We start from the raw sequence: 25,958 nt of genomic DNA, 5'->3' as shown, positions 1-25,958 counted from the left end.
AAATTTTCAGCTGTATCCCCGTTCAACTGCTGGATAGTGATGCTGTGATGCTTGCGGCTCTTAGCTCCAACCGCTTCCACCGGAATTGCCGTAAGGAGTGGTGCCATATGCTGTTTGAGCACCGCCCCAGGCACTCTGATTGCCACCTCCATATGGGGTGGTATAACCTTCGCTTTGCCACGGTGGAGGGCCGCCCATGTCGCCGCCAGGACTCTGGGGACCATCATACTGTTGTCCATCCAGGCCTTCGGAGTCGCCAAGTCCCTGCATGATTCGGGCAAGCTTTTCTTGTAGTTCTTGAATTCCCTCCTTGATAATGCCATCTGGATCCAGGTTACTAACGCCCTCGACCTCGAAATAGAATTTCTCAGGGAGAGCATCGTAGTCAAATGGCTCGCCCTCTTGCGGGGGATCCTCCCAGTCGGCATACTTGCTCTTGGGCCTGTGTTGCACGTTAGACAAGAGATATACCAGGGCGTTTTTACTACGGGTCGTGCTCACCATTCAGCTGCGGGATCGGCCTCGTACCAGAGGTCGAGATGGTGAAGCTTGTTGTGAGGATCGTATTCAAAGCCGACCGCAGAAGTAGCCATCCACTTGGCATGCTCCTTTGCAATGCCCTTTCTGGCAATGCACTCAATGTGCAACTCTTGACCTTTACGCAATTTGCAAATCAACGGACCGAGGCCATCGGGGTCGGTGATGACAGGGGTTCCAACCGTCTGATTGACGCGCTCGGGGCTGATCTCAAACTGATTGGCGTGCACTTTCATAATTTCGTCGCCAGTACACTTAGCATGGAGAGTCAGAACAACGCTGCACTTGTCGCAGTGTCCGTCGCATTCGCAGTCCCGAGGCATCATCATATCCTTGATGTCTCTGGAGTCGAGGGGAATCAAACCGAGTCGGTGCGCAATGAATTCGTCGGCTAAGACTGAAGTATTGACGTGGAATTCGACCAGGTCGATGGCGACGGTAGGAACTTCGGCCATGATGATGCGGCGCAGGGCATTTGCAAAGGCAAGATCGGTATTCGATAGCTCAAAGTTGACGTGCGTGCTGTCTGCCTGTTTGATATCGTCAGATCCCGCCCGACTGACAACAAAGACGATATCCGGACTGAATGGATACCTCAGAGATCTTGACAGAGGGACCAGAAGTGTCCATGTCCATGTCCATCGCATCGTAATCCATGGCGCCGAGGCTTTGTCGTGGAAAGAACCACGGGATTGAGAGGGGTTGAGATTCGCGCGTCCGAGATGAAGAATGCGCCGGAAATTTTGGGTGTTGGCGTCGGGAAAAGAGTACAATTTGAGAATACACCGCGCGTGGTGAAGGAAGTTGTCGCGGCTGGAATGTGAAATTCCTCGAGGCTGACAGAATGCTTGGGGGGAGCTAGAAGGTCCAGACAAGCCGGGGTGGGTTCAACATCGAAAGCTACAGAGAGGTAGGTACGTACTACGGAACGCCTCGATGTAGCACTGTAGCGATAGAAGCACACTGGTTAATAAAACTGGCTGCAGCTGGTCAAGATAGCCACAACAAGCGCGGGACGATGTGGCGGAAAGATGCGAGGCTGCGATCTCGCTGTGGCGCTGCATCAAATGACTAGCTTGGCCAGTTACATGTAGTACATGCATGTCGGGTATCTCAGCCAAGCTAGACCTCGAGACTCGCAAACAACACGAAACAGCTTATGTTAATTGTGCTATTGAAATTTGATGTACCTAGATACAGATTTATTGAGATATATTTGATTATCAGTTAATATCTTGATAAAATGTGTTCATTTCTTTTATCCAAAGTCAGTTCTACAGAGTTGTACAGAGGACCGATGTAAGTCCGCCATAGCTCCTCGGTGGATTCCGTCCGATAGGACCCGAGCTTCCAAAAATTTGAAGAAGGTCCCAGATTGTAAGAGCGTTTTGCAGCCGCCCGATAATAATAACCACTTCCGCATCTTCCCTCCAGCAAGCACGCGACTCTTTTCCTATTCCTCGCAACACCCACTGCGCCCAACTATTTCACACATACACCATGTTTAGACAAGTGCTATCTACATCCACCAGAGCTCTGCGCTCCAGCACAAGAGCATATGCACCAAGCGCAGCCGTCCGGACACAGTTCGCGCCCGCCCCGATAAACTTTGCTAGGTCACAGCTCCAGAGCTCGAGATGGTACAGCGACTCGACAGAGGCCAAGAAGGAGGGGGAGGAGGCCAAGCCCGCGACAGAAGCTGAGGCTCCTGCATCTCCCGAGGAGGAGCTCAAGAAAAAGCTGGAAGCAAAGGAGAAGGAAGTCATTGACTGGAAGGTCCGTGTTTGCCGAGCATGAAAACACAGCAACCAGCAGACTGACTCTTTTGACTACAGGACAAGTACCTTCGCTCAGTTGCAGACTTCCGAAACCTCCAGGAAAGAGCTACACGAGACCAAAAGTCCGCACGCAACTTTGCCATTCAGCAATTCGCAAAGGACCTTGTCGACAGCGTGGACAACCTTGACCGTGCCTTGACCATGGGCCAAGAGAAGATGAAGGCCCTGGAGGGAAGCGACAAGAAGAACGATGACCTTGCCAGCTTCTACGAGGGCGTCAAGATGACCGAGGGTCTCATGCTCCAGACCCTCACAAAGCACGGCTTGGAGAGATTCGACCCTGCAAACGAGAAGTTCAACCCCAACGAGCACGAAGCAACTTTCATGACGCCCCAGCCCGATAAGGAGGACGGCACTGTCTTCTTCGTCCAGCAGAAGGGTTTCAAGCTCAACGGCCGTGTCCTCAGAGCAGCCAAGGTTGGCGTCGTCAAGAACGCCTAGATATGAACGGTATGACTTTCGAATTGTTGTGTGAATAGCCTTGTACTATTATTACGAAAAAGAATAAGCGCTTTGGGCAGGCGTTGGGCAACGTGTACAAAAAAAGATCTTGCTCCTCTCATGATGGATTGTTGCATTTATCCTCATTGGCATGGTTGCGTGGAGTTGCAATCAAAAAAGCAGTGTTGATCTAGACATTGGGTCAAGGGTCAGATGTACAAAAAACCATATCAAGGGCTCATGGTAGAGCTCTAGGAATTATCTAATCAAGACAATATAGTCAAACCGCAGATGGTCCAGGGTTTCCCAGGATTGGTATCTGTATGCAAAATCCTCCAATGTTCCCCAAAGATTCCCTAAACGTTATGTTATAAAGAAACGGAAATGAAAAAGATGACAGACAGACCTCTCAAAACCGACAGCCAAGTCACTTGCTATCGGGGTACTGGCCAAGACTGGTATTTATGCTTCCACGTCAATTGGCTCATTAATTGAATCCCTCTTGTGAGCAGTCGTCCTCTGGAAAAAGCAACGCGCGCACAAAGAGAACTTGGGTGTGCAAACGAGATCGGTCCCCACCCCCCACCTCAGTCCACACAACCTTGAACCTTGGGCTCCATTGCTTAATGATCGCCCATATCTCAACCTTGACTGAATGGCAGCTTTTGCACTCTCGTTTACACTGCTTCATCTCTCAGTCAAGTGGACATTGTTGGTCATCACATTGATTTTGCACGCACTTATTCGTCAACGATGTCTACGACTGCCCCAGTGGTTGTTGAACGCTTCGCTTCAGCGAACGGTGACTTCTACGCTGAGTCATCCGGAAACAATCGGCATCGCCGTGCTACCACGTCGGAGCTGAAGGAGCACTTTGCAAGCTCCGGCAGCAGCAAGGACAAGCCGGCACATTGGTACGAAGCGCAGCTGATCCACTACGGCCTGCAGCCATCCAAGACCAAGTCGGTCGCCTTCAAGCGGCTGTTCGATGCTTCCAACACGGGAAACTTGAGCGTTCCGGCTCACATCACCAAGTTGGAAGCCGACCTTAAGAAGGAATGGACCAAGAGGGATAGGGAGGCCAAGAAGGAGGCCAAGGGCCAGATGGTCGGCGTCACCAAGACCACCGAGAAGGCCACGGCTGTGAAGAAGACTACTGCGGGCACAAAGCGAAAGGCGTCCGAGACCTTGGATGTTACAGTCAGTGTCGGTGGCATCGACTTCAAGATGTCCGCAAGTAACTCATCTGCCTCTCAGAGCACCACGGCCAAGAAGACCAAGACGGCTACGGCCAGCGCTGCAAAGACCACAAAGGCTGCTGCTGCTACTTCCAAACCCGTCAAGGAGAGCCCAAAGGCAAAGCCTACTCCCAAGACGACCAAGACAACTGCTGCACCCCCCAAGACGACCAAGGCGACTCCTGCGCCCAAGGAGAAGAAACCCGTGTCAAAAGCTACACCAAAGGAGAAGAAGACGCCGGCAAAAGCCGCGCCCAAAGCAAAAACTGCCCCAAAAACTGCTGCGAACTCTTCGCAGCCGTCTGCAAACTGGGATGCTGCTGCTACTTCTGCTTCGAGCCCAGCACAATCCCGACCCAAGCAAACAGCTCGCCGAGGCGGTCTATCGCAAGGCTCCGGTCGTGGTGGTACTGCCTCCGCTGCTGCCGCTACCGATCCTCCACGACCACGAACCAAACAGACAGCTCGACGAGGCGGAGGTTTCCCAGCTTATGGTGGCCACGGTCATTCCTTTGCCTCGCAGAATTATGAACCTTATGGCTATGGTGACTATGACAGCGAGGATGATAATGACGATAATGATGACGACGACGAGCCGCCGCCTCCCTATTCCGAGTACGGCCGTGACGGCTCCCTAGGTTCCAGCGACGACGATGACGGACCTTTAGCCAAGCTAGGCCTCCTCAACGGCCGCTATGAGATCGAGTCCGCCGACGTCAGCGAGCAGTGGCCACGACTGGGCGACGACCTGAGCCTCGTGCTCACGCTGGCAGGCGACCAGCTCTGGGGCCAATTCGAGCTGGGCGTCTACGAGGGCGTGCTGCGCTTCGACGTCCGGCCGTATGAATCGTCGTACGAGGCCCTGCCATACAGTTGGCGCGGCCGCGAGACTGGCGAGGGCGAGATTATCTACGGTGACTCCAACCAGGGCTGGATCAAGTTCTTGGGCGGTGGCCGCATCAAGGGCTACCTCGACCATATGAGCATTCACTTTTCCGGACGACGCATCCCTGGCCAGAGCACTCGGAGCGAGGTTGACATTGGCACCATGAGAGACCAGTGGAACAACGAATATAGCGAGAGGGAGTATGAAAGGGCGAACCGTGCCAGATGGGGCGGTAGTTCTTGGTAATGAGCAGGTGCATTTGGACAACTTTGATCGAACTACATTGTCAACGATTAAAATCACATTCACTTGTTCTGACTGTATCGGTATATCAGTCAGCCAAATCTCTTGCTCGATCATCTGGGTAAGAGTTAGGCAAGAGGGCCAGGGGTAATGTTGTCTCTAATAAGGGATATAGTGTTAGTGGCAACTCTGGTATATGGTATGTATTCATTGCCATGAGATTGGCCAGAAAGGCAGGCAGGAATAGGCACATGACCTCAGTCTAGGAAGCATACCAACGACCAACAAATATAACATAAACCAAACTTGCCATGTCTTGATGAAGCGCAGCGATCTGTTCTGAAGCCATCTTTTCGAATACCTTTACAGTAATCTTGATAGCCTCTGTGAGGTGCAGGGTTTACCCATTCTGATATCTGCAGGAATTGATCCCGATCTTTGCTGCAATCGGCTCCATTGGGCAGCATAAATCATGGAGGCTTGGAAGAGGGGTCTCTACCGCTCAAAGCATGGATGCCGGGAAGATTTCCCCAGCCATGTCAAGGAACGTCAATTTGAAGCGCGAAACAAATCGAATGAATCCTCCTGAGATGGGCATTGGGCTTGCTGACAACGATACAATTCTTGACATCGACCGGGGCAGCATGACAAGCATGATGGACGTCCAGTCTTGCAGAAATCCCCCCAGTTTTCATACAGAGTAGTTGAATCATCAAATTACCAAAAACGATACAGAAAAAAAGTCAAACAGGGGTCACTGTCTTATTGAGACAAGACAAGAACTAGTTTGTTTTTGTTTTTCTGGTACTACTAAGAGATGTACAGCAGTCTTGTCCCATTTTGGGAAGCACATATTGCTTATTCTTGCTGCAGAAGTGCTTCTGGAAATGTTAATTTAGCACGCAACGTGTTTCGGCAAATACAGAACGCCCGTTATTGCTCGCGGGAACCATCAAAATCTAATGACCCTGGACATTTTTTCTATGATGAACTCTGTTTGTTACTGACCGCTTTCGGGAGTCCGAGACTCCATCGGTCAACTGGCTTTTCCTTGCAAGGTAGCACAAGCAAATCATCAAACAGTCTTGTGTTTGTGTGATATGTCAGAATCGTTTGGATATTTATTAACAGTCCCATCAATCTTGGGTCTAGACCAAATACAATGAATTACAGATACTTCGACTTCCCAGGGTTGAGACTTGAGAAAAACATCTGGAAACATTGTCCGTGCTGTCCCAAGAAGCATTGATACCTTTCACGTTTGAATCTCCCCATGTGGGCAGACGGGAGCTAGAGAAAGACTGGATGCGGCCTCCCGCGAGGACTGGCGTGGCTCAACGTGGGTTTCCGTCCGTTGACCCCCTTTTATCATCGAGAAAAGTTCGCGTGTTGCATGATCAGGTAGTACAATCAGTATTCGCCTTTTTTTCTATTGAGGGTATTGGCGCTTTGAGTGGTTCACTCTTCCACCTGCATGTCATGGCAGGTTCAGGAGGAAAAAGCAAGAAAAACAAGATTCGAAAAAGAAAGGGTGGGCATGCGGCGTTCTAGACCTCTGCAGGAAGAAGCAATACCCGAATAACGATATTGACATGACAAATTGCGGACAATGGTGAGAACAAACCAAGGCAAAGATTGACAAGTTTACGTAGCAATTTGCAAACAGCAAAAGAAACTCTCCATGTATGTGTCTCGGCAGGCAGTTGGTTAAAAAGTGCATATTCTATGACGTGCTTTTGGCGGCTCATCCTGCCCTAGGTCGAGGAAGAAACCCAAGATGTCAGGATGTCTGACCAAGTCCGTTTGACGGGCAAGGATGAGTCCGATAGAGAAGCATGCAAGGCATAATGATACACCACGAACCTGGTGCTGATCACTTAGAGTCAATATATGTCAAGGATAGGATAACCTACAATGCCTGCTCCTGGAGCGGAGTACCAAGGCTAGAATACACCCAAGGTACTGGTCTCGATAGTGCTGTCGGAGCCTGAGATGGAGACAAAATAGAGCTACTCACTTTCTTGTCGCATCGAGTCCGACAGTAACGGGAGGTGGGAGAGAAAAGAAAAAACAACAATCCTCAGCTGCATAATAGAGAAATAGTAAACTGAAACCTCCGTTATGGTATCCGCAACGGGTATACGTCTTGTGTGAAGTCGATCCCCCGAAAGAGGATCTCCGAGAAAGACGTGGAAGTTATGTCAGTTGATCAAGGAAAGCTGAGGCTCTCTTGAGTCAAATTTTCCCACCTCTCCCAAGAGTGAAAAGCCGCAAAGGACCTCGAGCAAGTGGGTGTAAGTAAGCCCACTTACCGGGCCGACGAACGCACGTGGCTCGTTCCCAAAAAAAAAAAAAAAAAAAAGACGGGACTATGTCGGCTTATACAAGATCAATGTCTGAGCATCAACTAGATTCGACTGACACTCAGGTAGCACAGACATGCGGCCTCGAGGTTCCACGAGTTTCTGGGCAAATCATTGCAGCTGAAGCTATAGACGTGAAAACGAGGAGGCACGTACTGCAAGTTACAACAGTCGCACATGGTGCCAAGATATGGCTACTTTAGATAGAGATCTGATTTCCCAGCAAAGATAGGTCCAGAGAAGTATGCCAACCTGGTGGCTACTTGCTAGTAGCTAGATAGGTAAGTAGGTAACATTGAAGTGGTTGGGTGCAGTAGTCTGCAGTAGCCCGAAGCAAATCATATTACGTCGAACTGCTCACTAAGTTCTTAGTAGTCGAAAATCCTGTACTATGTAGAGCAATTGAAGCGCCCACCACTTTGTCCACCGTGCTGGGCGTTATTGCCTACATGGGCTTTCACTCATTAGACAGGTACAGCCTTCCCATCCCCCAATTACAAGTCCCAGAAACGCGGCCAGCGTTTGATCCGCGCGGAAAAGGATTTCAGGCACATGGCGGACTAGACTCCATGAAGAACAAGTCAAGTTGCCAGGCGGGTATCGACTTTTCACCGGCGGGTAATGAATGATAAAGTAGTACATAGACCTAGGTGTCTAGTGTCACTAAATAAGTTATGGAAGTGGATACAGAAGTCATCGGGGAAATGTGGACGATGATGATGATGGGGATGTTGTTGATGATGGATCAAGTGAATGGATCCATGGGATCTACGGAAAACTATCCCATGGAATGGATGAAGCGGGGCCGCGCTACCCTTTTCCTCCTTTGTCGGAATGGCAAGCCAAGATTGGTGAGATCGACTTATAGGCAGGGTTCCCCGGTTCTAGTCTTGTGCCTTACCAGAGTCCAGATGTCGGAGGCAGAAGAAGAAGAAACCCCCGTCCAAAATTCAAAATTTGAGCCCAGCAAGCCAAAACTATTCCATAGACGGTTCTCATAGCGACAACCATGATATCGCGGCAGAAGTGAGCTGTGTGTGTGTATAATTGACTGATTAGTGATACAAGCCATGAACGCCCATACAAACACCAGGTTGCATTAATATGGGCAGTGACGGACGGGCGGATGGTGGACACTAGACACTAATGAAAGACAACTCTCGAGGAAAGAACTACATACCCTCTGCCAATCACAGACCTCCCATTTCTCTCACCCGTGACGAAACAAGAAAGACCGTCAAAATATCATGACCAACGATGGGAATGTCTTCTACCATGTCCTGTTTCCACAACCACACTCTTCTTGCACAACTCGGCGTTTGGAACTTTCGGAACTTTGGACTGTGGGACCCCGCCGAGAGCCAGAGCCTCCCCCCTATTACTGCAGATGGCTATTGCCGTTGTAAGTTCCGCTTTCAATGCCCCTACCTGGGTGTTCGTATCCAACACTTCACCTCGTTACCTAGTACCTACAATGTTCTCACCTGGCTCACACGACACTTCTGGGCTCTAGCACACACTTTTTCAACCAACCAACCATTCATTCACCTCATCCCTGGTCTCAGGACAGCGGCCCTGGTCTTTCAGTTCGGGTTTTCTCACGGGAGCTAATCGACTAGTAGTAGACCGGCGAAGTCGCCTGAAACTCACTGCTTCGCAACAAGTGGAGACTATGAGAAAATAAGCTCAACTTTCCAATGTTCTTTCCTCTATTAGCTCCCCGGATAGTAGTAGTAGTAGTAGTATCCTGATATGCCCACGATACCGACCCCGACCCAACAGCCCGCCAACCCGCCCAGTGTATCGGAAATGCTGGAGGTGTCACCAAAAGGCGGGCTCCAGGAGCGCCGGTCCACGACCCCAATCGACCAAACACTGGCAGCCTTACCAGTCCTGTTTGCGCCGGCCCTGCTGACTCTTTTTGTCCATTCCCGAAAGTGAGGATGCTAGCTAGTATACGACGACTTGGTTCATCCCCTCGAGCCCGACGGAACCAGTCGTCCACTATTGGTGAGGGTCCTAGACTCCAAGTTGATCTGATCTACTGCCAGATCATCCTCCATACATCCAATGGATCTTGGGCTTCACCTATGCCTTGTGGCAGTCTGTGCCCCGTGCCTTGTGGCTTCTTTCTTCTGTGCTCTACCTACTTTAGGTAACTTAACCTGATCCCTGGTCCCTGATGCTGCCGCGCTAGACCGGACATTAAAGACTTCGCGGGCCAGCCAGATTGGCTCGACTGGGTGAGTTTTTGGGATGGAATGGAGCCTTCACTATTTGGTCCATGGTATTAGACGCCGTTTCTCTTGTGTCCAACGTCAATGGCCCACTTTGTATACCAATCCGCCCCCTTCACCTGGCTTCTCTCTGGGCCTCTTACTGCCATTGCTGTGCTGTGCAGTGCTGGGCTGTACTGGGCTGGGCTGTACTGGGCTGTATCGTGCCCTCATGGCGCAAATTCTGCTGTTGCTATCCGCTCTTGGTCGAGTCCAGAAAAAGAAAAGCCGTCTGCATCGTCGAATGCAAGTGCCTCTTGGGTGCACGCCCACCAACCAGCTCAGAATGTAGACCACTTACATATGTCTCCTGCCTCTCTTCCAACAAGATGCCACCCACTATCGTCTTTTCGTCGTTGTGCAAGTCTTGCGGGTTGCAGTTCTATTCTTTTATTTTCAGCTTCTCCTTCTTCATCCCTGTTCTTTTCTCCCATTCCCGCGTATTATACTTCCCGTTGCCGTTTCTCTTCTCATCCATCCCGTCCACTTGTCTCACTCGAACGCCATCCCGATAACTTCGTCGTCGACTTACCCCTGCACCCGCCTGCTTGACGCCACCCTGCTGCCCGGACGAGTGCCGTGTCGACCACCTGGGAAAACTTTCTCTCTTCGAATTGCCCAACGGTGCATGTGCATTTCTGTGCTGTTTTCTGGGCAGACACCTCCGTCGGTTTACGGATTCCTGTTGACTCGATCAACTTGATTTTCTAAAGTCCTTTTTTTTTTCTTTTCTTCCCAAAAAGGAGTCCTCAAGACCAGGACAATAGACAACCGGATTTGTCTAACGTTGGGCTGGCAACTTCCTCATGGGTTATAACCTCACCTTATAAGACGCCATTCTGTGAGCATACCTATTTGGACGCATATTACAATGGCAGGCACTCCGAGCAATTATCATGGTAGTATCATTGCCTTGGAGGGCTCAGGTGATACCGTCTCGACGCAATTGCGCCTTCTTCCCAGCAGTCCCAAGATATTGGTTCTTCCCCCATTCCAGCATTTTATGAGCCAAGATGAGGAAGACCTGCCCTTTGATGCACAGTCGTGTATTCTGAAGACCCACGAAGCCTGTTGCGCGAGGATAGAAAAGGCCCACGCGTTTCTACGCGACTCAACGGCGGATGACAAGCGACTTGTCTTCATGAATGGCGGAACGGCAAGCGCGCGGATGAACTGCATTGCTTCAATCAGCAAACATGGTCTTAAAGGTGATATCTCCAAGGCTGAAAACACCTTTGAAGAGCTGGTTCGTCACGGTGTTGGAAAATTACGGGAAAACAACCACAAGTCTATGAGCAAATCTCATTCCCCCAAAACCGCCCCTTCGCCAAATCGAAAGACTGCCACGCCACAAGAAGAATATGTTGATCGCATGTCGGCAGCCATAAGAGCTGCGGATGCATTATATCTCGAGACGGCCTCGCTCCAGCCCAACACCGACCTTGATCTTTCAACGAGTCACCAAAGAAGCAAAAGCGTCCCAATCCATCCTAAGGCTCAAGACTCGGCGGAAACTACTCCCATGTACACGTTTGTAGCCCGAGACCTTTGCGACGAGCCAGTCTCAGCAGTGAATAATACTACCAAGGGCACATATGGTGATAGCCTCGTCCCGCAACCGCTCAACCTAGAAGCGTTCAGACCGCGTGCAATCCTTGACAATAGCATATTGCATCGTATGGTGGACCAGAACTCGCCGAGATGGGCAAAGAAGCCATACAGGAGGTCTTTTACACCTTCGACTCCCGCCATCGATGACGTCTTCACTCCTCGGAGCACTACCTTCGGCTCGTTGCCCAACACACCTACAGTGGTCTTTGGAGAGGCTCGTCTGGTCGATGTCCGCACGTCACCCAAGCAAAACAAGAACCAGCAACATAGGAGGAGCCAGTCGGTCAATCACGGCCAAAGTGTGTCATCCCGAAATACTGATTGTTACTCTGTGGCATCGACTTTACTGTCACAATCTGATGGCGACTCGGATTTCGGTACGGCTTTGTCCTATCATCGTCGCAAACTTCCGCTCCGGACCGAGGACCACGCTGAGCGCTTAACCAACAACACATCTACCATGTCCAACAGAGCCAATCTCCGTCGCCCGCCGCCTCTTGCCCTGGATTCAACTACTTTTGCTTCGGCAAAAGAACGAGGGATATATGTTGACAAGGGCACGAGTCCTAGCCCTCGACTTAGCGCTGACAAGACGCCCCAGCGAGATCGAGCGTCATATATCGACCGTGGTGTAGACGCTGCGGATGAGTTATCTCTGCTGTCCCCAGCCGTCCGGTCCGAGGAAGAAAATACCTTTGAGGCAGCTCTCCCGCTATATGAAGACCTGGTTATTCATTTCAATGACGAAACGAGTGATGCGCCTCTTCGGCAGATTTTTGCAGAGCTTTTGAGTCAACTTTGTCCTACCTCTACTTCCGAAACAGAGGTGCCGAAGGAGAATGCTAATAGTACGGCGACGGCGCCGATGTCTAATAACAATCCTGTTATCGCAGTGGAGCTCTGCAACCCAGATTCGGCATTGAGCCCAGCTTATTCAACGGATGGCTATGATCATCCCTTGTTTGAAACACACGGCAGTTATCTGGCGCTGCTGAGCCCTGGTAGGCCGAAGACAGGCCGGAGACCAAGTAAGAGGGGTGTAGTTGATGCGCCTCCAACGCCTGCACGGACACCACCCTTTGCTTCGACTGCTCCTCATAAAAGTTTTCACGAAATCAAAACCAGCAAGGACAGTACGGCAGTGGGTGTTCAGAATTCGCTCAGATCAATCTTGAACATATATTTCTCGCCCGACGAGCCCGGATACAAGCAGTTCATCTTTCCACTGCTACCAGAACTCAGCAGCATGTGGAAGCCCGTGTTCCGGGAAACGGAACAAACACAGGAAAAGAAAGAAAAGCGCAATGTTGACTTGATTCTTGCGATTGGAGCCCAGAAAGGGGTACAAAGGGATTTTCTCTCGGCCGTCACTGGGTCACTGGAGAATCTTGCGACCAAGCCGAGTGGAGTTACTCGAAGTGGACGACTTGATCTGAAGTACGAGGAAACACATCCCATCTTTATCCAATCTACGTTGGCTGACCAGCAATAGGTACCTGATTGCAAAGGCAATGCAGTCTTATACTTGTCTCCCCTTGGCGAAACAAACCCGAGACAATCCATTTACCAACCCCAAATTCCTCGCCACCCTCATTGTTCCTCACCTAGAAACATATCTTGCTGCGCACACCGAGACCCTCTTCTTGATTCTCGAGTATCCGGCTGAGCATCTTGCCACTGTTCTTGCTCTCCAGAAACTTGTAGGAGTAGATCTCCTTAAAGTTGCAGGAATCGTCAGTGCGGATTCTTTAGAAGCCCAAGCAGTGTCCAAGTCCCCATCACCCATTAGTCACAGTGTTGACTTGGGGAGACCATCCCTTTCCAGCATCTACTCGACCCGACCGATACCAGAAATTCCTTCCTTCTCAAAAGCCAACTTCATTCTGGCTTCTTCTGCCACAAATTCTGAAATCGCCACACTCGTTTCCACCATCTGGAAGATTCTCGTTGATATTTCACCTTACTACATTCCCGAGCTCTCACACAGGCCCGCCAGCTCCCGTGAGAATAGGATCTCGTATGTCAATCTGGTCAATCCAGCGACAACATCTCTATCGGCACTCTCTTCCGACGAAAGTGTTCCCTTTACACGTGCTAGAGCCATGGTACAGCCGCAAGAAGTCTCATCATCGGGTATCGTTGTCAACTCCATCGATGTCGCAGATCCCACACCCAAGAAGGCGATCAAGCGCTCATCGCTCTCGATAAGGAGCTCCAAGAGTAAGAGGCTGACGCACAGTCCGCGGACGAGGCTTCAAAAACTCATCGCCTCCGAGAGAGGGCCGGGCACAACCACCACCATGGACGGCGAAGGCGCCCGCCTGACTTCATCGCCAGTCTCGTCCAAGCACAACTCGTCCTACTTTGACGTGTCCGAGGACGAGGACGGATGGCTGTACCAGCACGAGCGCAAATATGTGCCCATGTTCATCAGAAAGCCCGACATTCGGAAGGGAAACAGCCGCAAGGCTCTCAAGTTCCTGGGTCTTGCATAATGCAACCATTTCCCTTTTCTTTTCTCCTTTTACTTCTGTGTACTGTCTAATCAACCACCTGGAGCAATCGCTCGACATCTGTTCTCCTATTTCTAGAATCCAATCTTTTCCTTGTTAGTTTCCATCTTCTGGGGTATTGGGAAGTTCCGGTGTTCCATTGGATCACTAAAAGCTGGCATTTCGGTACGGGTATGACGCGACGATCGCGAGGGGGGCTCTTTTCAAAAGCAGGGATCTTAGCTTGGGTGTTTATTAATGTGTCTGTGTATATAATCGATAATGATTGTCACAATAGCAGCCGTACCAAGACTGGCTTGGACCCAGCTTGAATCAGTACCGATTCTAGTCTACAACTGAAAAGCTTCTACTCCACTTATGAACTGAAAAGAACAAATATGTGTTATTGTTCATACATGCACAACATACCACATTGGTCCTTTCCAACCCATTATTCATGCGCACCCTGGCATACATGGGTACTTATACACTAAATCAGACTACCTCCCATGTCGCTAATCCAATGGAAAAGAAAGAAAAGAAAAAGAAGAGACGAATGTTCTCCGACGCCGCCAATCTAATATTCTACCAGTCTCAACTTCTTGCCTACATCCCGCCGCCGGGCCTTTTCAGAGGCCTTTACCTCCCCATTGTCTAGAGCCTCGCCTCGGGCCTTGAGGGCTTGTAACAACATGCCTGCATCAAAGAAACCATCTGTTCAAATAACCGTTAGCACTCTTTATTCCAACATATGGAATCACGTTGAAAGGAGAAAAAAGGGCAAACCTACAGCCCCCAAGCTCGTCATCCTCACTCGTGGCCATACTATCCTCAGTAGGCGACCGCGTGCCAGCCGCAGACCGAGCCTCGCGGCGAATGGCCTCGGTGCCCGTAATCATGCGGCCACGGGCCTTGAGGCGGCTACCCGTCTTTACCTTGGCATGGTCAATCTCGCGGGCGCGCGTCTGCTTGGTCGAGGTAGCGCGGCGGTTGGTGATGCGCAGCACGCGGCGGATCTCGAGCAGGTAGCTCTCGAGGGCGTCGACAAAGCGCTTGGTCTGCCGGTGCTTGCTCGCCACCGAAATGGAGATACCGTCGTCCTTGATGATGTAGCCAATGCCGAAGCCGTCTCCAGACGTGGGTCCAAAGCCAAAGTGCCGCAGGGATGGGTTGCCGCAGTTGGAAGTTGAAAGAATCGTCGTGTTAAGCTTGTCCCAACCCGGGTCTGTAAAGAGAGAAGGCACTGGATGGTCTCGCGATCTCGAGCCTGTGCTATCACCGCGATTCCTGGTTCTTGTATCGTCTTCCGCGGATAGCACAGACTCGTTGCCCGGGCTTCCCACGGGAGAGGACCAGTCTCTGTCTGATCCCGAGTCTATCTGACTGGAGTAGTCGCTGAACGGCCCACCATTCTGCTCGTCGATATACTTTTGCCAGACACAAAATAGTGCATAAAGATGTCTGTCGCAGCCCTTGGCCATAGCACAGTCCTTGGTGTTCTCAACATGCTTTTGGGTGGCCTTGCGCAGGGCTTCCACCTTTACCTCGGCAGGATGATCTGCCCAAAATGTTTGTACAAAGTTGACAGAATCTTCCGTCACTGATCGAATGGCTTCGGTACGCCCGTGGAGGAACATCTTGGTCATGGAGGGCTCATAAGTACACTCGACTCGTCCGTAAAGGCCATAGTAGGCAGCCTGGAAGGCCATTTGGACAAAGGCATCAGGTGAGAATCCCATGGATGTGATGAAGTTCTTGCCATATCCGCTAAAGTCCAGGCACTCAAACTCGTTTTGTACGATGAGATCCGCTAACCTCGTCTCGGCAAACCGCACTGCAATGCTGAGTTCTGGGAGCATGTCCCATTCGAGCTTGTGGGGCGTGGTGTTGACATCTCCAAAGCTTTCAGGGTCTCGCTTGGAAGGGTCTGGACTGGTCGTCTTCCACAAACTTGGTGCTTTGCCATTGATAGTCCTTGCAAAACGCAAGATGGTATCTGTATATACGTCGCTGGCAAATCGTAGCACAGTGTGGCCGTCAACGCCAGTATGTTCGAAATTGATGCCAGCGCTCCCGTTCTTGCAAACGATGATCTGCAGCTTGTCGTACCACCTGTTGATGCAGGTGCCGATCTGAACGCCCTTTTCCACCTGACTGGTTCCGCATAGCATATTCTGGCAGAGTTTGGCCGCTGTGTCGGGCTCCGTGTAATCGAGACAAATCATAAACAAGGCCGAGTCAACAATCCCCAAGCAGTCTGCGTTATTGGATCCCTCTTCTCGAGTAAGAGTATCTCTCAGCCCAGACCAGATCTTTCGGTTTTCGGTACTCAAAATGCCCAAGGCGCCTTTCGCAGCATCTTGGATGGGTGTTTGTGCGGCGTCATCAATAATGGTCTGAAGGTTGATGCTCAAATCTTTTTCAGTCATGATGAGGTCATTCTGGTCGTCCAGCACATCGAACCAGTAGAATTGACCATGGCAAAGAACAACTAGATGTTTCGAGTCCGTGTCTTGCTCAATCTGGCAACCGTGTTCTGTCGGCACTCTTGATGTTCCAAAGAGTCTCGAATATTGGTACATATCAAGTGGTTTCCCTCTGAGAGTGTCTGGTGGTAATTCTTCTAATCGAACTGCTCTCACGAATTCCAATGCTGATACAACAAGGGATGCGGCCCGTGTGACTTGGTTATTTCGTGCTGGTGTCGGATCATCCTCCAAAAGGAAGAAGGGGTTCAAGTTCAAAACGACCGGGTTGTCGAAATTGAGGTACGAGTCGTACCCTGTGAACAAGTGAGTCTCTGCATCATTGATATTTGATCCACAATAGTCCGGGATGACTTACAGAATTGCTCTATATAGCTTGTCTTGCCGACGGCATACTTCTGCAGCTTCTCCTGCAAGCCGGGCCCATCGTGCTTTAGGAACTCTTGGACGGCATGTTTGGTCTCGGCGTGCTCCCTCGCGCCTTGGAGGGGCTTAAGTGCGGCAAGATATTTCTCGCACGTGTGTTCCAGATCAGGAATGGGTAACTTGGGAAGAGAGTCCTGGCCGGCATATGTGATGCCCTCGGACTTTGGTGAATCTTCCATGGCCGACAGTGTAGGTCTTTGGTTCTGAGATAAAGATTCTGTATATTTGCCGTTGGGTAGATCTGGCAAAGAACGTGGTATCGAGGATGGTTTACTGCTAGCTAAAGTCTCACCAAGAGACTTTGGCATAGCAAATATACGGACTTGAGTGGGCATGATGTGTTAGTGCTATGGATAGCCTCGGCTCTCATGTGTATAATGGGGAGACGGAGGTGCTAATGTTCAAACCGCGCAGAGCTGTGCGGTAGAAGTAGTGACAGTCTTGCAGACAATAAGATGGCATCCCACTAGAGTTGCGATTTTCAACGGCGTCGGGTATGAATGGATGAATGAGATGGGCCAATGGATCTGAGTGACAAAAAGGCAACACAAAATAACCATGTGCCTGGTCAAGATCAGGGGATTGTGCAGGGTATAAAAGCCGCCCGGGGCTTCTTAGTGAGAGATCGTGGATATCTTAATGACGATGGGGCGGGTCCACTACTGCGAACACTTGAACTCTGAAGTGAAATAAGGAAGAGGAGGGAGCTGAGTTCCGTCTGATTCTGTACCTAGGCGAATAGGTAGACAAGCAACAAGAAAAGAAGATTTCTAGTAGTGTGTGGGTCGTGAAGGGACCGTACAGCACCGCATAGCCAGACAGGCAGATGGACGGATATAGTTTCAGCAGCAAGAATGGCGTGTGGGCAACATGATTGGTCATGGGGGGTGTCTTGGGGCCGGGGATGGAAAGGTCATCCGCAGACCCGACGATAGATAATCTGGCCATGCAGGCAGTGCAGTGCCAATCTGCCGAGAGCTGGATAAAGATATCAGGGACGAGGCAAAGGAGAAAAAGTCTAGACGTACCGTGACTGCGTTAGTTTCTGATACAGTGAGACGACCAACGTGTTCGGGCCAAAGCATTGCGAGGTGATGTCGCAATGTATATTGTAGTAGTGCGTATGTAGCAATCAAGGGACGGAAGAATTGATAGACAGACAAATAGATAAAACCCCGTTGATGGTTGCGTCCCGTCTGATATGAGAAGGCAGCAGGGTGAGCGTATGTGTCGTGTACTTCTGTCTATCCTTTAGAGCTTGTCTCTTCCTCTCTGTATGTGTGTGTCAAATCACCCAGTCGGTTAGGCTTTCAAATCAATATCCGAAACCGTTCGGGAATGGATGGTGTTATGACGGCGAGTATCCCAAAAAAGTGAGGGAATAGAGCTAAGCAGACCAGGACCAGAGCATAACCAGAGTACAGTAGAGGGAAGCGACCTCCTCTCTGGTGATTCACATGTGAGGCTTGGCTTTTTCCGGCTACCTCTTAGTATATCGAAGCGGCACAGACCAGCAGCAAGCCCAGTTTGAGTGAATGCACGCGCTGACGTGGAGCGCAGCCCACCTGAGGTGCAGGTAAAGGTATTCGACACTCCAAGGCTATATCCTGTCCTGTCTTATCCAGAGCCTTGGATCCGGCCAAGCATGTGCTGGCGAGACAGATCAAAGGTTAGGTAGGTAGGTACGTAGCAGTTCCAATCAAGGTCAGAGGATCCACCTGGCGTGACTTCGAGGGCATACGGAAGTTTGGTGCCAATCCAAACCCCACGCACGCTTTGATCAAGGGTAAGTTGGAACGGAAAAGAGTCAAGAGTTGGCGTGGGTGGTCCGACGGTTTACCTAGGTAAGGTTGACTGACAGACAGACTTCTGGCCGATCGATGTCTTGAGGCTTCGGGCAGATGGATGTCTCGTGGTTGGCTGCCGGGAATACGGGGGCGGGTTCCTGGATATTGGTTGTAGATTTTTGCTTTGCTTTGTGCTGGGCTTGGGCTCGGGCGCAGGGTACTGGGTACTGGCTACTACTTGGGTTTGGCAACCGCCTGCAGAAGCGAAACGGTGCGCGCGGATCGAGAAAAATAGAAGAAGCCAACCCAACTCAGCCGACCAAAGTGGGAACAGGAAGCGCGCGAACGGGTGGGATTATATAATGAATAATGGTATTCAAACCTCCTCTTTTGCTTTCTTTCCACGCTTCGGCATACTCTTTCTGCAACAATCATCGTCCTCCCAATTGGCGAGTGAGTTGTTGAAGGGTGTCCATGTCTACACTAGAGCATGTCTCGTTTTCCAGCTAGGGGTGCGTCATTGCCTGGGCACCTGGCTGCTACCGTAGATGATAATAGGTGGTAGGTCATAGGTGAGTGAGAGCCCTGTCGACATCAGTGTCCCTCTGCCCCTCTTAGGTACGTACCCATAAAGTGCTAGTAGGGACACGGGATCCGGGGTAACTCAACCCACCCAAAGTGACCGCATTAGAGTGTCTAACCCCCAAGGTCCACCTGAATCAATGGATGGATGGAAAGATTGGATGGACGGATGGAACTGCTGATGACGAGGGGAATTTGACATGTGGGACGCTCTTTTTTTTTGGGCATTGCATCGCCAAGACTTCCGTTGCAAAACCATGTACAAATCGATGTATGTCTACATATAATCGATCAGTAATATACATACGCATGTGCCGCAATATGCGGGGTGCCAAGTCAGCGGGCAAGACACAATTGCATTAAGCTACAGGTACCTACATATCTAAAGTAGGTAAATATCGGCTTGCCTCTCACATCAACTTCTTTTTGAGCATGATCTTGCCTTGAATCAACAGTCGCCGCAGCGCTAGTACCATGGAATATCATTATCTTTGGTCAAAAAGGCCCGCGACAACGGGAACTGTATAGGTATGATACAAATCTTACACCTGGTACAGCTTCGTAGATCTCTAGCACGCCTACATACCGGCTGGGAAAAAAAAATACTGACCTAACCTATGGTCGATTTCGCCGCCGCGGCTCATGATCGGTGTCAGCTGCTGGAAACTCTCACAACGGGGCACACGAGTCTGCCGCCTTCAAAATCGAGTCATGTTCTTAAGTCAGCATGAAAAATGCACCAGAATGTCAATTCCAGCCACAGAATCCGTTCTACGCCATCCGCTGTGCATAAATCACCACAAATTCATCGGAGCCAGCAGTGTGTAAGCAAAAGGCCCGTGATGGAATACAGTATCTTGAGCACCCACAGAGCTTATGGCGTTGTCGAGACGGATAGAGGACTCGATTTTCGGACGGGAAATATTATATTTGCCTTTAGCCAAAGTATATCGAATACCATTGAAAATACTTAGTCCCAAGAGTCTATTCAGCGGTCAAAATTTTTTAATAATATCATAGCACAGTTATCAATTCCAAAATTAGATTATATTTCAAAAGTGTTTGATTCTAGACATTATATTCTCAAATCCTTATAAGCAGCCAGCTTCAAAATGCATCGCTCAGTGCTGGGCTGTTTTGGTTGACCATGCACATACCGGTATTCTCACACTTCCAACTACTCTTGACATGTTGCAAATGCATTCGCGACTTCGAATCAGAGTCGTTTGATGGCATTTTCGGGATGGAAAATATGAATCTTGCAGGTGAGAGGCAGCCACTATTCAGACATCCTCTCTAATGTATTTTCCCAAGTCTCCTTCTCGGATAAGCCAGAACTTCATGTTTGTCAGACTGGACGACAGTAAACTGCCTCTAAACCAATTCTGCCAAATCTGCTGTATGATATTTTCATCTTGGGTACGTGGAGTGGCGTCGTGTCTTTGATATCGTTCCAAGATTTCACGTCGATCGACCTCATCGTCCAGACTGAGCCTCCCTATCGTGCTCATCACCACATCGTTGGGTTCATTATGTCTAGCTCTGCTCAGCCTCCGTCTTGTCGCATAATCCATCGCACCAGGAACCAGAGGAGCCTCGCCACCCATAAGAGCGTGCGTCAACTCATCGCCTTCGGTGACACAGACCAGTACCCGTCCGTTTGGCGGCTTGATGCGATCCACCACATGGAACAAAGTCCCGAAAACTTGTTGCGATCCACTCTCGCCGTGTCTCAATGCACGAAACGCAACAGCCACCTTTTTGACACGCTTGGTTTCCTCACGATCGAGAAAGTAAGTCATGGGACTGTTGAACCCTGCCGATGTGCATGGTTCTAGCTCGCCAAGCAGGAACAGAGCATCCTGCTCAAAGTTGAAGTAAATCCGTGGTTCAGTCCACTGCGGAGTGACAATCCCTAGTGGTTCCTCATGGCCATGCAATGGCGGTACTATGTCGAGATCTGCCAGGACAGTCGGCACTTTCCAGCCAAAAGCCAGCTCATAGTGCGCCAGCGCCACGGTTCGGGCTTCGTGATTGACGTGAAGTAGTGCTGGAACAAGACGACACGAGGGTCGCGCAGTGAGCTCAGATTCAGCTTCCGAAGCCGTTTCGTGATCCTGACAAGTTATCAAAATGATCCGCGGCAGGAGGAGGTGGCTCCATATCTGTAAACGCAGCTCTGCCGGTAGCTGGGGAAACTGAGGAAAGGAATCAGGAGTAGATGAGGCAGGCGGCACTAGACCATCGCTGTGCACCTGAAATCTCAACCAAAATCTGGAGTTGACAGGTCCGGCTGCCATGATTTGCTGGGGTTTATCGAGGCTCCGTGTGGTGGCAGACGCATGCGGCTTTGTGAGTGGAGCTTTGCGCTGTTTGGGACTCTCCGGGGAGTAGCCGGCTCTCCCTCGATTTCACGATTCGACTTTCGGACGAGGTGCAGCTCATGTCATGACCTTGGCGTACAGTGTAATCTGGAGGGGAGAAATCTTGACATGACCACCCAACAAAAGAATGCAGATGGTGGTTACGATTGATAAGGTGGGTTGAGTTCCCTCCCTGGCGTGGATGGAAATCCAATCCAAGAGCGAGGAACGAATGTCGGGGGTTCGAAGGAAATGCTCCGGTTGGTTAGGTGGAACCTGCCGTCATTAAAAGACAATGGCAGCTTTTGGTCTTACAGTGGGGTCCCAGAAATACTCGGTCCACCCCATTTCCCAGCCACCCGATTATACATACATACACGACTTCGCTTATACAAAACTCTATCAATTTCTATGGTAAAAACAAAAAAACACTATATATCGCGTCCTCTCACTATGCAGATTAAAATCTAGTATACCATTTACGCGCTAGCTTTACGGCGGTAAGCCGTTTCTTTATAAAGTTAATTAATTTAATAATATAACTGCTTAGAATTGCCTCCTACGCCGCATGCAAACAAATGGTGAAATATTTTATATTTGCTATGTTTTTCTTAAGGTCCTAGAGCTTTAGGAATATTTTGCGAAGGTTCTTTTTAAATGCTATTCATATCCATTCGATAAGGTTAAGATCTAGGCTGTGTGGTGGCCAGCCCTCGTAAACAGCCACACCGTATTAGAGGAATTATTGCTTTATAGAATCCGATTTATAAATAAAGGTATTATCCTGCTAAAATATTTGCTAATCTTTATATTACGGTAAAAAACCTTCCTTTAAGCATTTTTAATAACTTTATAAAGTAAATTTACGTTGCCCTCCTTTAAAACCGGGCGTTAAGTCCCGGGTTATTATTATTAATAGGCTGCGCTTGCTTATATTTATACCACGTATTTTCTCGGCTTAAATCGACCTTTAAATTATAATGGAAATATTAGCTTTAATATAGTTTTTAAGGTTTACGAATTCTTTTTTAAATTTTTTGCTCGGGTAACGAAAAACCTACGCGGTTAGGCTCGAAAAGGAGTTTTAGCAAAAGGATTCGTCGGAATAAATTATTTATGCTATTAGCTATAGCGCGTTAATAATTTTATATATACGTACCGCTTTTACCTCGTTTAAGTTTTATAATCCTTAATATATAAAGGTATATTTAGCCCTAGCGTTTTTTTTAGATAATAGGATTTTTTTTAGGACCTTTATTTCCGGAGTTTTTTTTTTTAAAGTTGCCGTCGTACCGTAAATTTGGATATATTAAAGGGTAGATTTTAGATTATATTTTTTTACGACGCGTTACGGTTCCTTTTGCAAATTATAAGCATGCTACGTCGCTAACGGTCCGTAAAACCTTTACGCTTTTTATTAGGTTTTTTTAAAAAAAATTTATAAAGTTTAAGCTGGTTTTTCTAGCGTTAAATAAAAGAGCGGCTAATACGAAAGCGACGCGCGATTTCGCGTTAAAATATTTTATTATAGTATAGCCCTAACGCGAAAGCCTTTTTCTTCGGGGAAAAATCTATACCGGGCTTCTAATCCCGTAAAATGGGATTTAAAATTTCGTCCAGTTTATCGGCCATTTTAAACGTGTTGTGGTAAAAAAGAAAAGAAGGTGTAAGTCGCGTATACCACGCGTAACGCGACTTTTTAAGTGGGTGGACCGAGTAAAATTGATACCCCACTATATCTTAGTCATCTGGCGGACAGGGGTCGGTTCAAATGTTAATGATTAGTTGCCTATTATCAGACATTTCATGATTGAATTTCCTCCGTCTTGCAACACCTTGTTCATTGCCAAACACACAAACCGTAACTTTGGGTGGAATATCTCGAGCATTACAACTTGCAAAGAAAAAAAAAACAAATCAACCGGGTGCCAAGCTCATGATGTGTTGTTATTTACTTTATACTTCGGCAAAGGCCGTCCGCGCCGGCCGTAAGAGCTAACGTTAATTCATTCTTCCTCCCTCCTCACGTCCTCCTGCCGTGTGGTCTCGACTCTCCACGCTCAGGGCCTGATAAGATCGGTGATCCGCCATGGATTGCCATGCAAAACGAAAAGCTTGGGGCGCCACAAACCTCCCCAAGCCTTTGGGAAGGGAAGACCGAGTGTCTCGAGGATGACATGCGCCACAAAGAGAACCATATTTAACACCTGCTGAAGATAAAAGGTCGGTATACTCCAACCGACCAGCAACGCAAAGCCAGCATTTATCTTGGTTGATCGCCGTAGCCTCACACGGCCTAGCACGTGGGAGAGATACCCCGGCCTGGCACCTGGGCCTCGCTGGCGGTACCATACAGACCACTGTGGATAGAACCACCATTTGATAAGCAGGCCGTCATCATAGAGGAAGAATCCTGCCACAGTTGCCATCCATAGGGCAAGTACTGGCCAGATTGAACTGTTTGTTTGGCTCAAGATGCACCGTCCTCCGATCGCCGCCGTAGCCAACAAGTTGAGCTGAACCAAAGCGACACACGTCACCGGCAGCCTAGGCTCGCAGCCAATGCGCCGTGCTACACTTTCCATGAAAGCATTGTAATCTACCAAAGTTCTGAGGTTTGGACTGACATGATAGTATTCACTCGCGGCTTTCGAATCACGCTGTGCCTGGTCGGCATAGTCAAGAGGCAAGGCTCTGCTACCACGTAGTAGCAAAGCGATGTAACGGGACAGCATCTCAGCCACGGCAGGAATGCCTCCCTGATGAGGCCGGGCATATCCTACAAAGAAGAGGCGCTGCCCTAGACCTTTAGGGAAGCAATGCAAAAACCAAGACCGGGGATTCGAGCTCAAGTCGTTGATCTTCAGCCAACCGAATTCGGAATGATAACCGGTGCAGAGGACAATGGCATCAAAGTCTCGCTGCACTTTACGTCCATTCTTGAGAGTAAACTCGCATGTTTGCCCCCGACTTGACACATTTGGGCTGACCAACACATCGATATACCCGTCATGTATCGCCTCGCACAGCCGCTGATTCTTCGTCACGTACGTGGCCTGGTCATTCATGATCCAGTCTGCCTCGGTTGCTTCCAAGGACATTTGTCTCAGAGCTTTGTTGAGTATTGGCGTATGCCACAGAATCCTCCTCCAGACGCCGTATGCGTATGCGTTTTGACCCGCACTCATGCGGTTCGTTGTAGCTGCTTCGAGAAAACCATTGGCGGGAAAGTTTTGTGATTTGTTGGCTTCAATTTGGCCCATCTCGCTAGCCTTGGTGAGGTATCGAGGGCCAACACAAACAGCTCTCCTGAGCCAGAGAGTCACATTTGGCGACAATTCACCGAGTTCGGCAGATATGTCGGAACCACTTTCACCACCGCCAACGACGAGCACACGCAGGTTGTTGTTCGCCACTTCGCGTTTGAATGTCTCATCGTAATGACTGGAATGTATGATTCTCCCGCTGAAAGCAGCAAGTCCGCTTGGGGCATCCTTTGGTACTTGGTTGGCTCCAGTCGCAACGATAAGAGCATCTGCCTCGACCAATGACGAGACGTCATCAGGAATGGACTTTTGAAGTGTTTCAATATTCCAGGTGATCCCATTCAACCTTGCGCCTACAACTTTGGTGTCGTATTTGATGAAACGCTCGAGCCCGAAATGACTAGTATACTTGTGCAGATAATGCAAGTACTCCTCGCCTGTCGAATAGCGTAGCCTTGTGGGATCGGGAAAGTCAGAAAATGCCATTGCCCAGTTGGAAATTGTGAGGTGCAAGTTTGGATAAACGGCCGAGCTGGCAAAGGCGCCACCGAGAGTTGACGACTTTTCAAACAAAATCGCCTCATGTCCAGCTTCCCTCATTTCTTTCAATGCTGCTAGTCCACATGGACCAGCTCCAACGATCACGACACGCTTCATTTCGATGGCAGACAATCTCAAACACAACAGCAGTGAGGTTCATTTGAAACTGACAAGATATGCAACACGAGGATACTAGACTTTATATAATGTTTGTTGTCCTGGCCAACTTGTGTCATATTGAGTGTGCGCCATGCTCGCTTATGTCTGATAGGACCAGGCTGCCTGGATCAGGTATGCATTTTTCCCTACGCGAATGTCAATATTCCGTTTTCTGAGTCCGCTTTCGTGGGCACCACATCTTGAGCCACGCCAAGACCTTGATTCATGCGGGTAAGCTGCTTGTCCTTCTCAGCTCCCCTACGCCATATCAGTTATCACAATGGTTATCTACAACATGACTCAGATTTTAGTGCCCTTTCAGAGTCTCCCAATCACAGTAAACGTTTTTTGTCGAATACCAATACTTGTAGTCGTGGTTATTGTGACTAAAAAAACATATACTCGTGCAGCAAAACACTTTGTC

General features: G+C 49.4%; 7 protein-coding genes across 7 annotated transcripts; 3 read left to right on the top strand and 4 right to left on the bottom strand.

The window, feature by feature from the left end:
* Positions 1-60: 60 nt before the first annotated feature.
* On the bottom strand, positions 61-1,194 carry PFICI_08929 (uncharacterized protein; the record flags this gene model as incomplete). The annotated part of the gene is made up of 3 exons (XM_007837510.1): positions 61-442; positions 502-1,067; positions 1,132-1,194. 3 exons carry the CDS (start codon positions 1,192-1,194, stop codon positions 61-63), a joined length of 1,011 nt encoding a protein of 336 aa, XP_007835701.1.
* An 843-nt stretch (positions 1,195-2,037) lies between these two features.
* On the top strand, positions 2,038-2,816 carry PFICI_08928 (uncharacterized protein; the record flags this gene model as incomplete). Its single annotated transcript, XM_007837509.1, has 2 exons — positions 2,038-2,313; positions 2,373-2,816. 2 exons carry the CDS (start codon positions 2,038-2,040, stop codon positions 2,814-2,816), a joined length of 720 nt encoding a protein of 239 aa, XP_007835700.1.
* A 753-nt stretch (positions 2,817-3,569) lies between these two features.
* Positions 3,570-5,186, top strand: PFICI_08927 (uncharacterized protein; the record flags this gene model as incomplete). Its single annotated transcript, XM_007837508.1, has 1 exon — positions 3,570-5,186. One exon carries the CDS (start codon positions 3,570-3,572, stop codon positions 5,184-5,186), a length of 1,617 nt encoding a protein of 538 aa, XP_007835699.1.
* A 5,507-nt stretch (positions 5,187-10,693) lies between these two features.
* On the top strand, positions 10,694-13,928 carry PFICI_08926 (uncharacterized protein; the record flags this gene model as incomplete). The annotated part of the gene is made up of 2 exons (XM_007837507.1): positions 10,694-12,870; positions 12,926-13,928. The coding sequence occupies 2 exons, from the start codon at positions 10,694-10,696 to the stop codon at positions 13,926-13,928; spliced, it is 3,180 nt and encodes a 1,059-aa protein (XP_007835698.1).
* A 574-nt stretch (positions 13,929-14,502) lies between these two features.
* PFICI_08925 (uncharacterized protein) lies at positions 14,503-17,172 on the bottom strand (the record flags this gene model as incomplete). Its single annotated transcript, XM_007837506.1, has 3 exons — positions 14,503-14,639; positions 14,716-16,707; positions 16,770-17,172. The coding sequence occupies 3 exons, from the start codon at positions 17,170-17,172 to the stop codon at positions 14,503-14,505; spliced, it is 2,532 nt and encodes an 843-aa protein (XP_007835697.1).
* A 3,317-nt stretch (positions 17,173-20,489) lies between these two features.
* PFICI_08924 (uncharacterized protein) lies at positions 20,490-21,506 on the bottom strand (the record flags this gene model as incomplete). Its single annotated transcript, XM_007837505.1, has 1 exon — positions 20,490-21,506. One exon carries the CDS (start codon positions 21,504-21,506, stop codon positions 20,490-20,492), a length of 1,017 nt encoding a protein of 338 aa, XP_007835696.1.
* Positions 21,507-23,629: 2,123 nt separating this feature from the next.
* On the bottom strand, positions 23,630-25,492 carry PFICI_08923 (uncharacterized protein; the record flags this gene model as incomplete). Its single annotated transcript, XM_007837504.1, has 1 exon — positions 23,630-25,492. The coding sequence occupies one exon, from the start codon at positions 25,490-25,492 to the stop codon at positions 23,630-23,632; it is 1,863 nt and encodes a 620-aa protein (XP_007835695.1).
* Between the last annotated feature and the right edge of the window lie 466 nt (positions 25,493-25,958).

The sequence above is a fragment of the Pestalotiopsis fici genome (genome assembly GCF_000516985.1).
Source record: "Pestalotiopsis fici W106-1 unplaced genomic scaffold PFICI_Scf_6, whole genome shotgun sequence".
NCBI classification, from domain to species: domain Eukaryota; kingdom Fungi; phylum Ascomycota; class Sordariomycetes; order Amphisphaeriales; family Sporocadaceae; genus Pestalotiopsis; species Pestalotiopsis fici.
The sequence above is the reverse complement of the archived record's forward strand: the minus strand, read 5'-3'. Positions and strand labels throughout refer to the sequence as shown.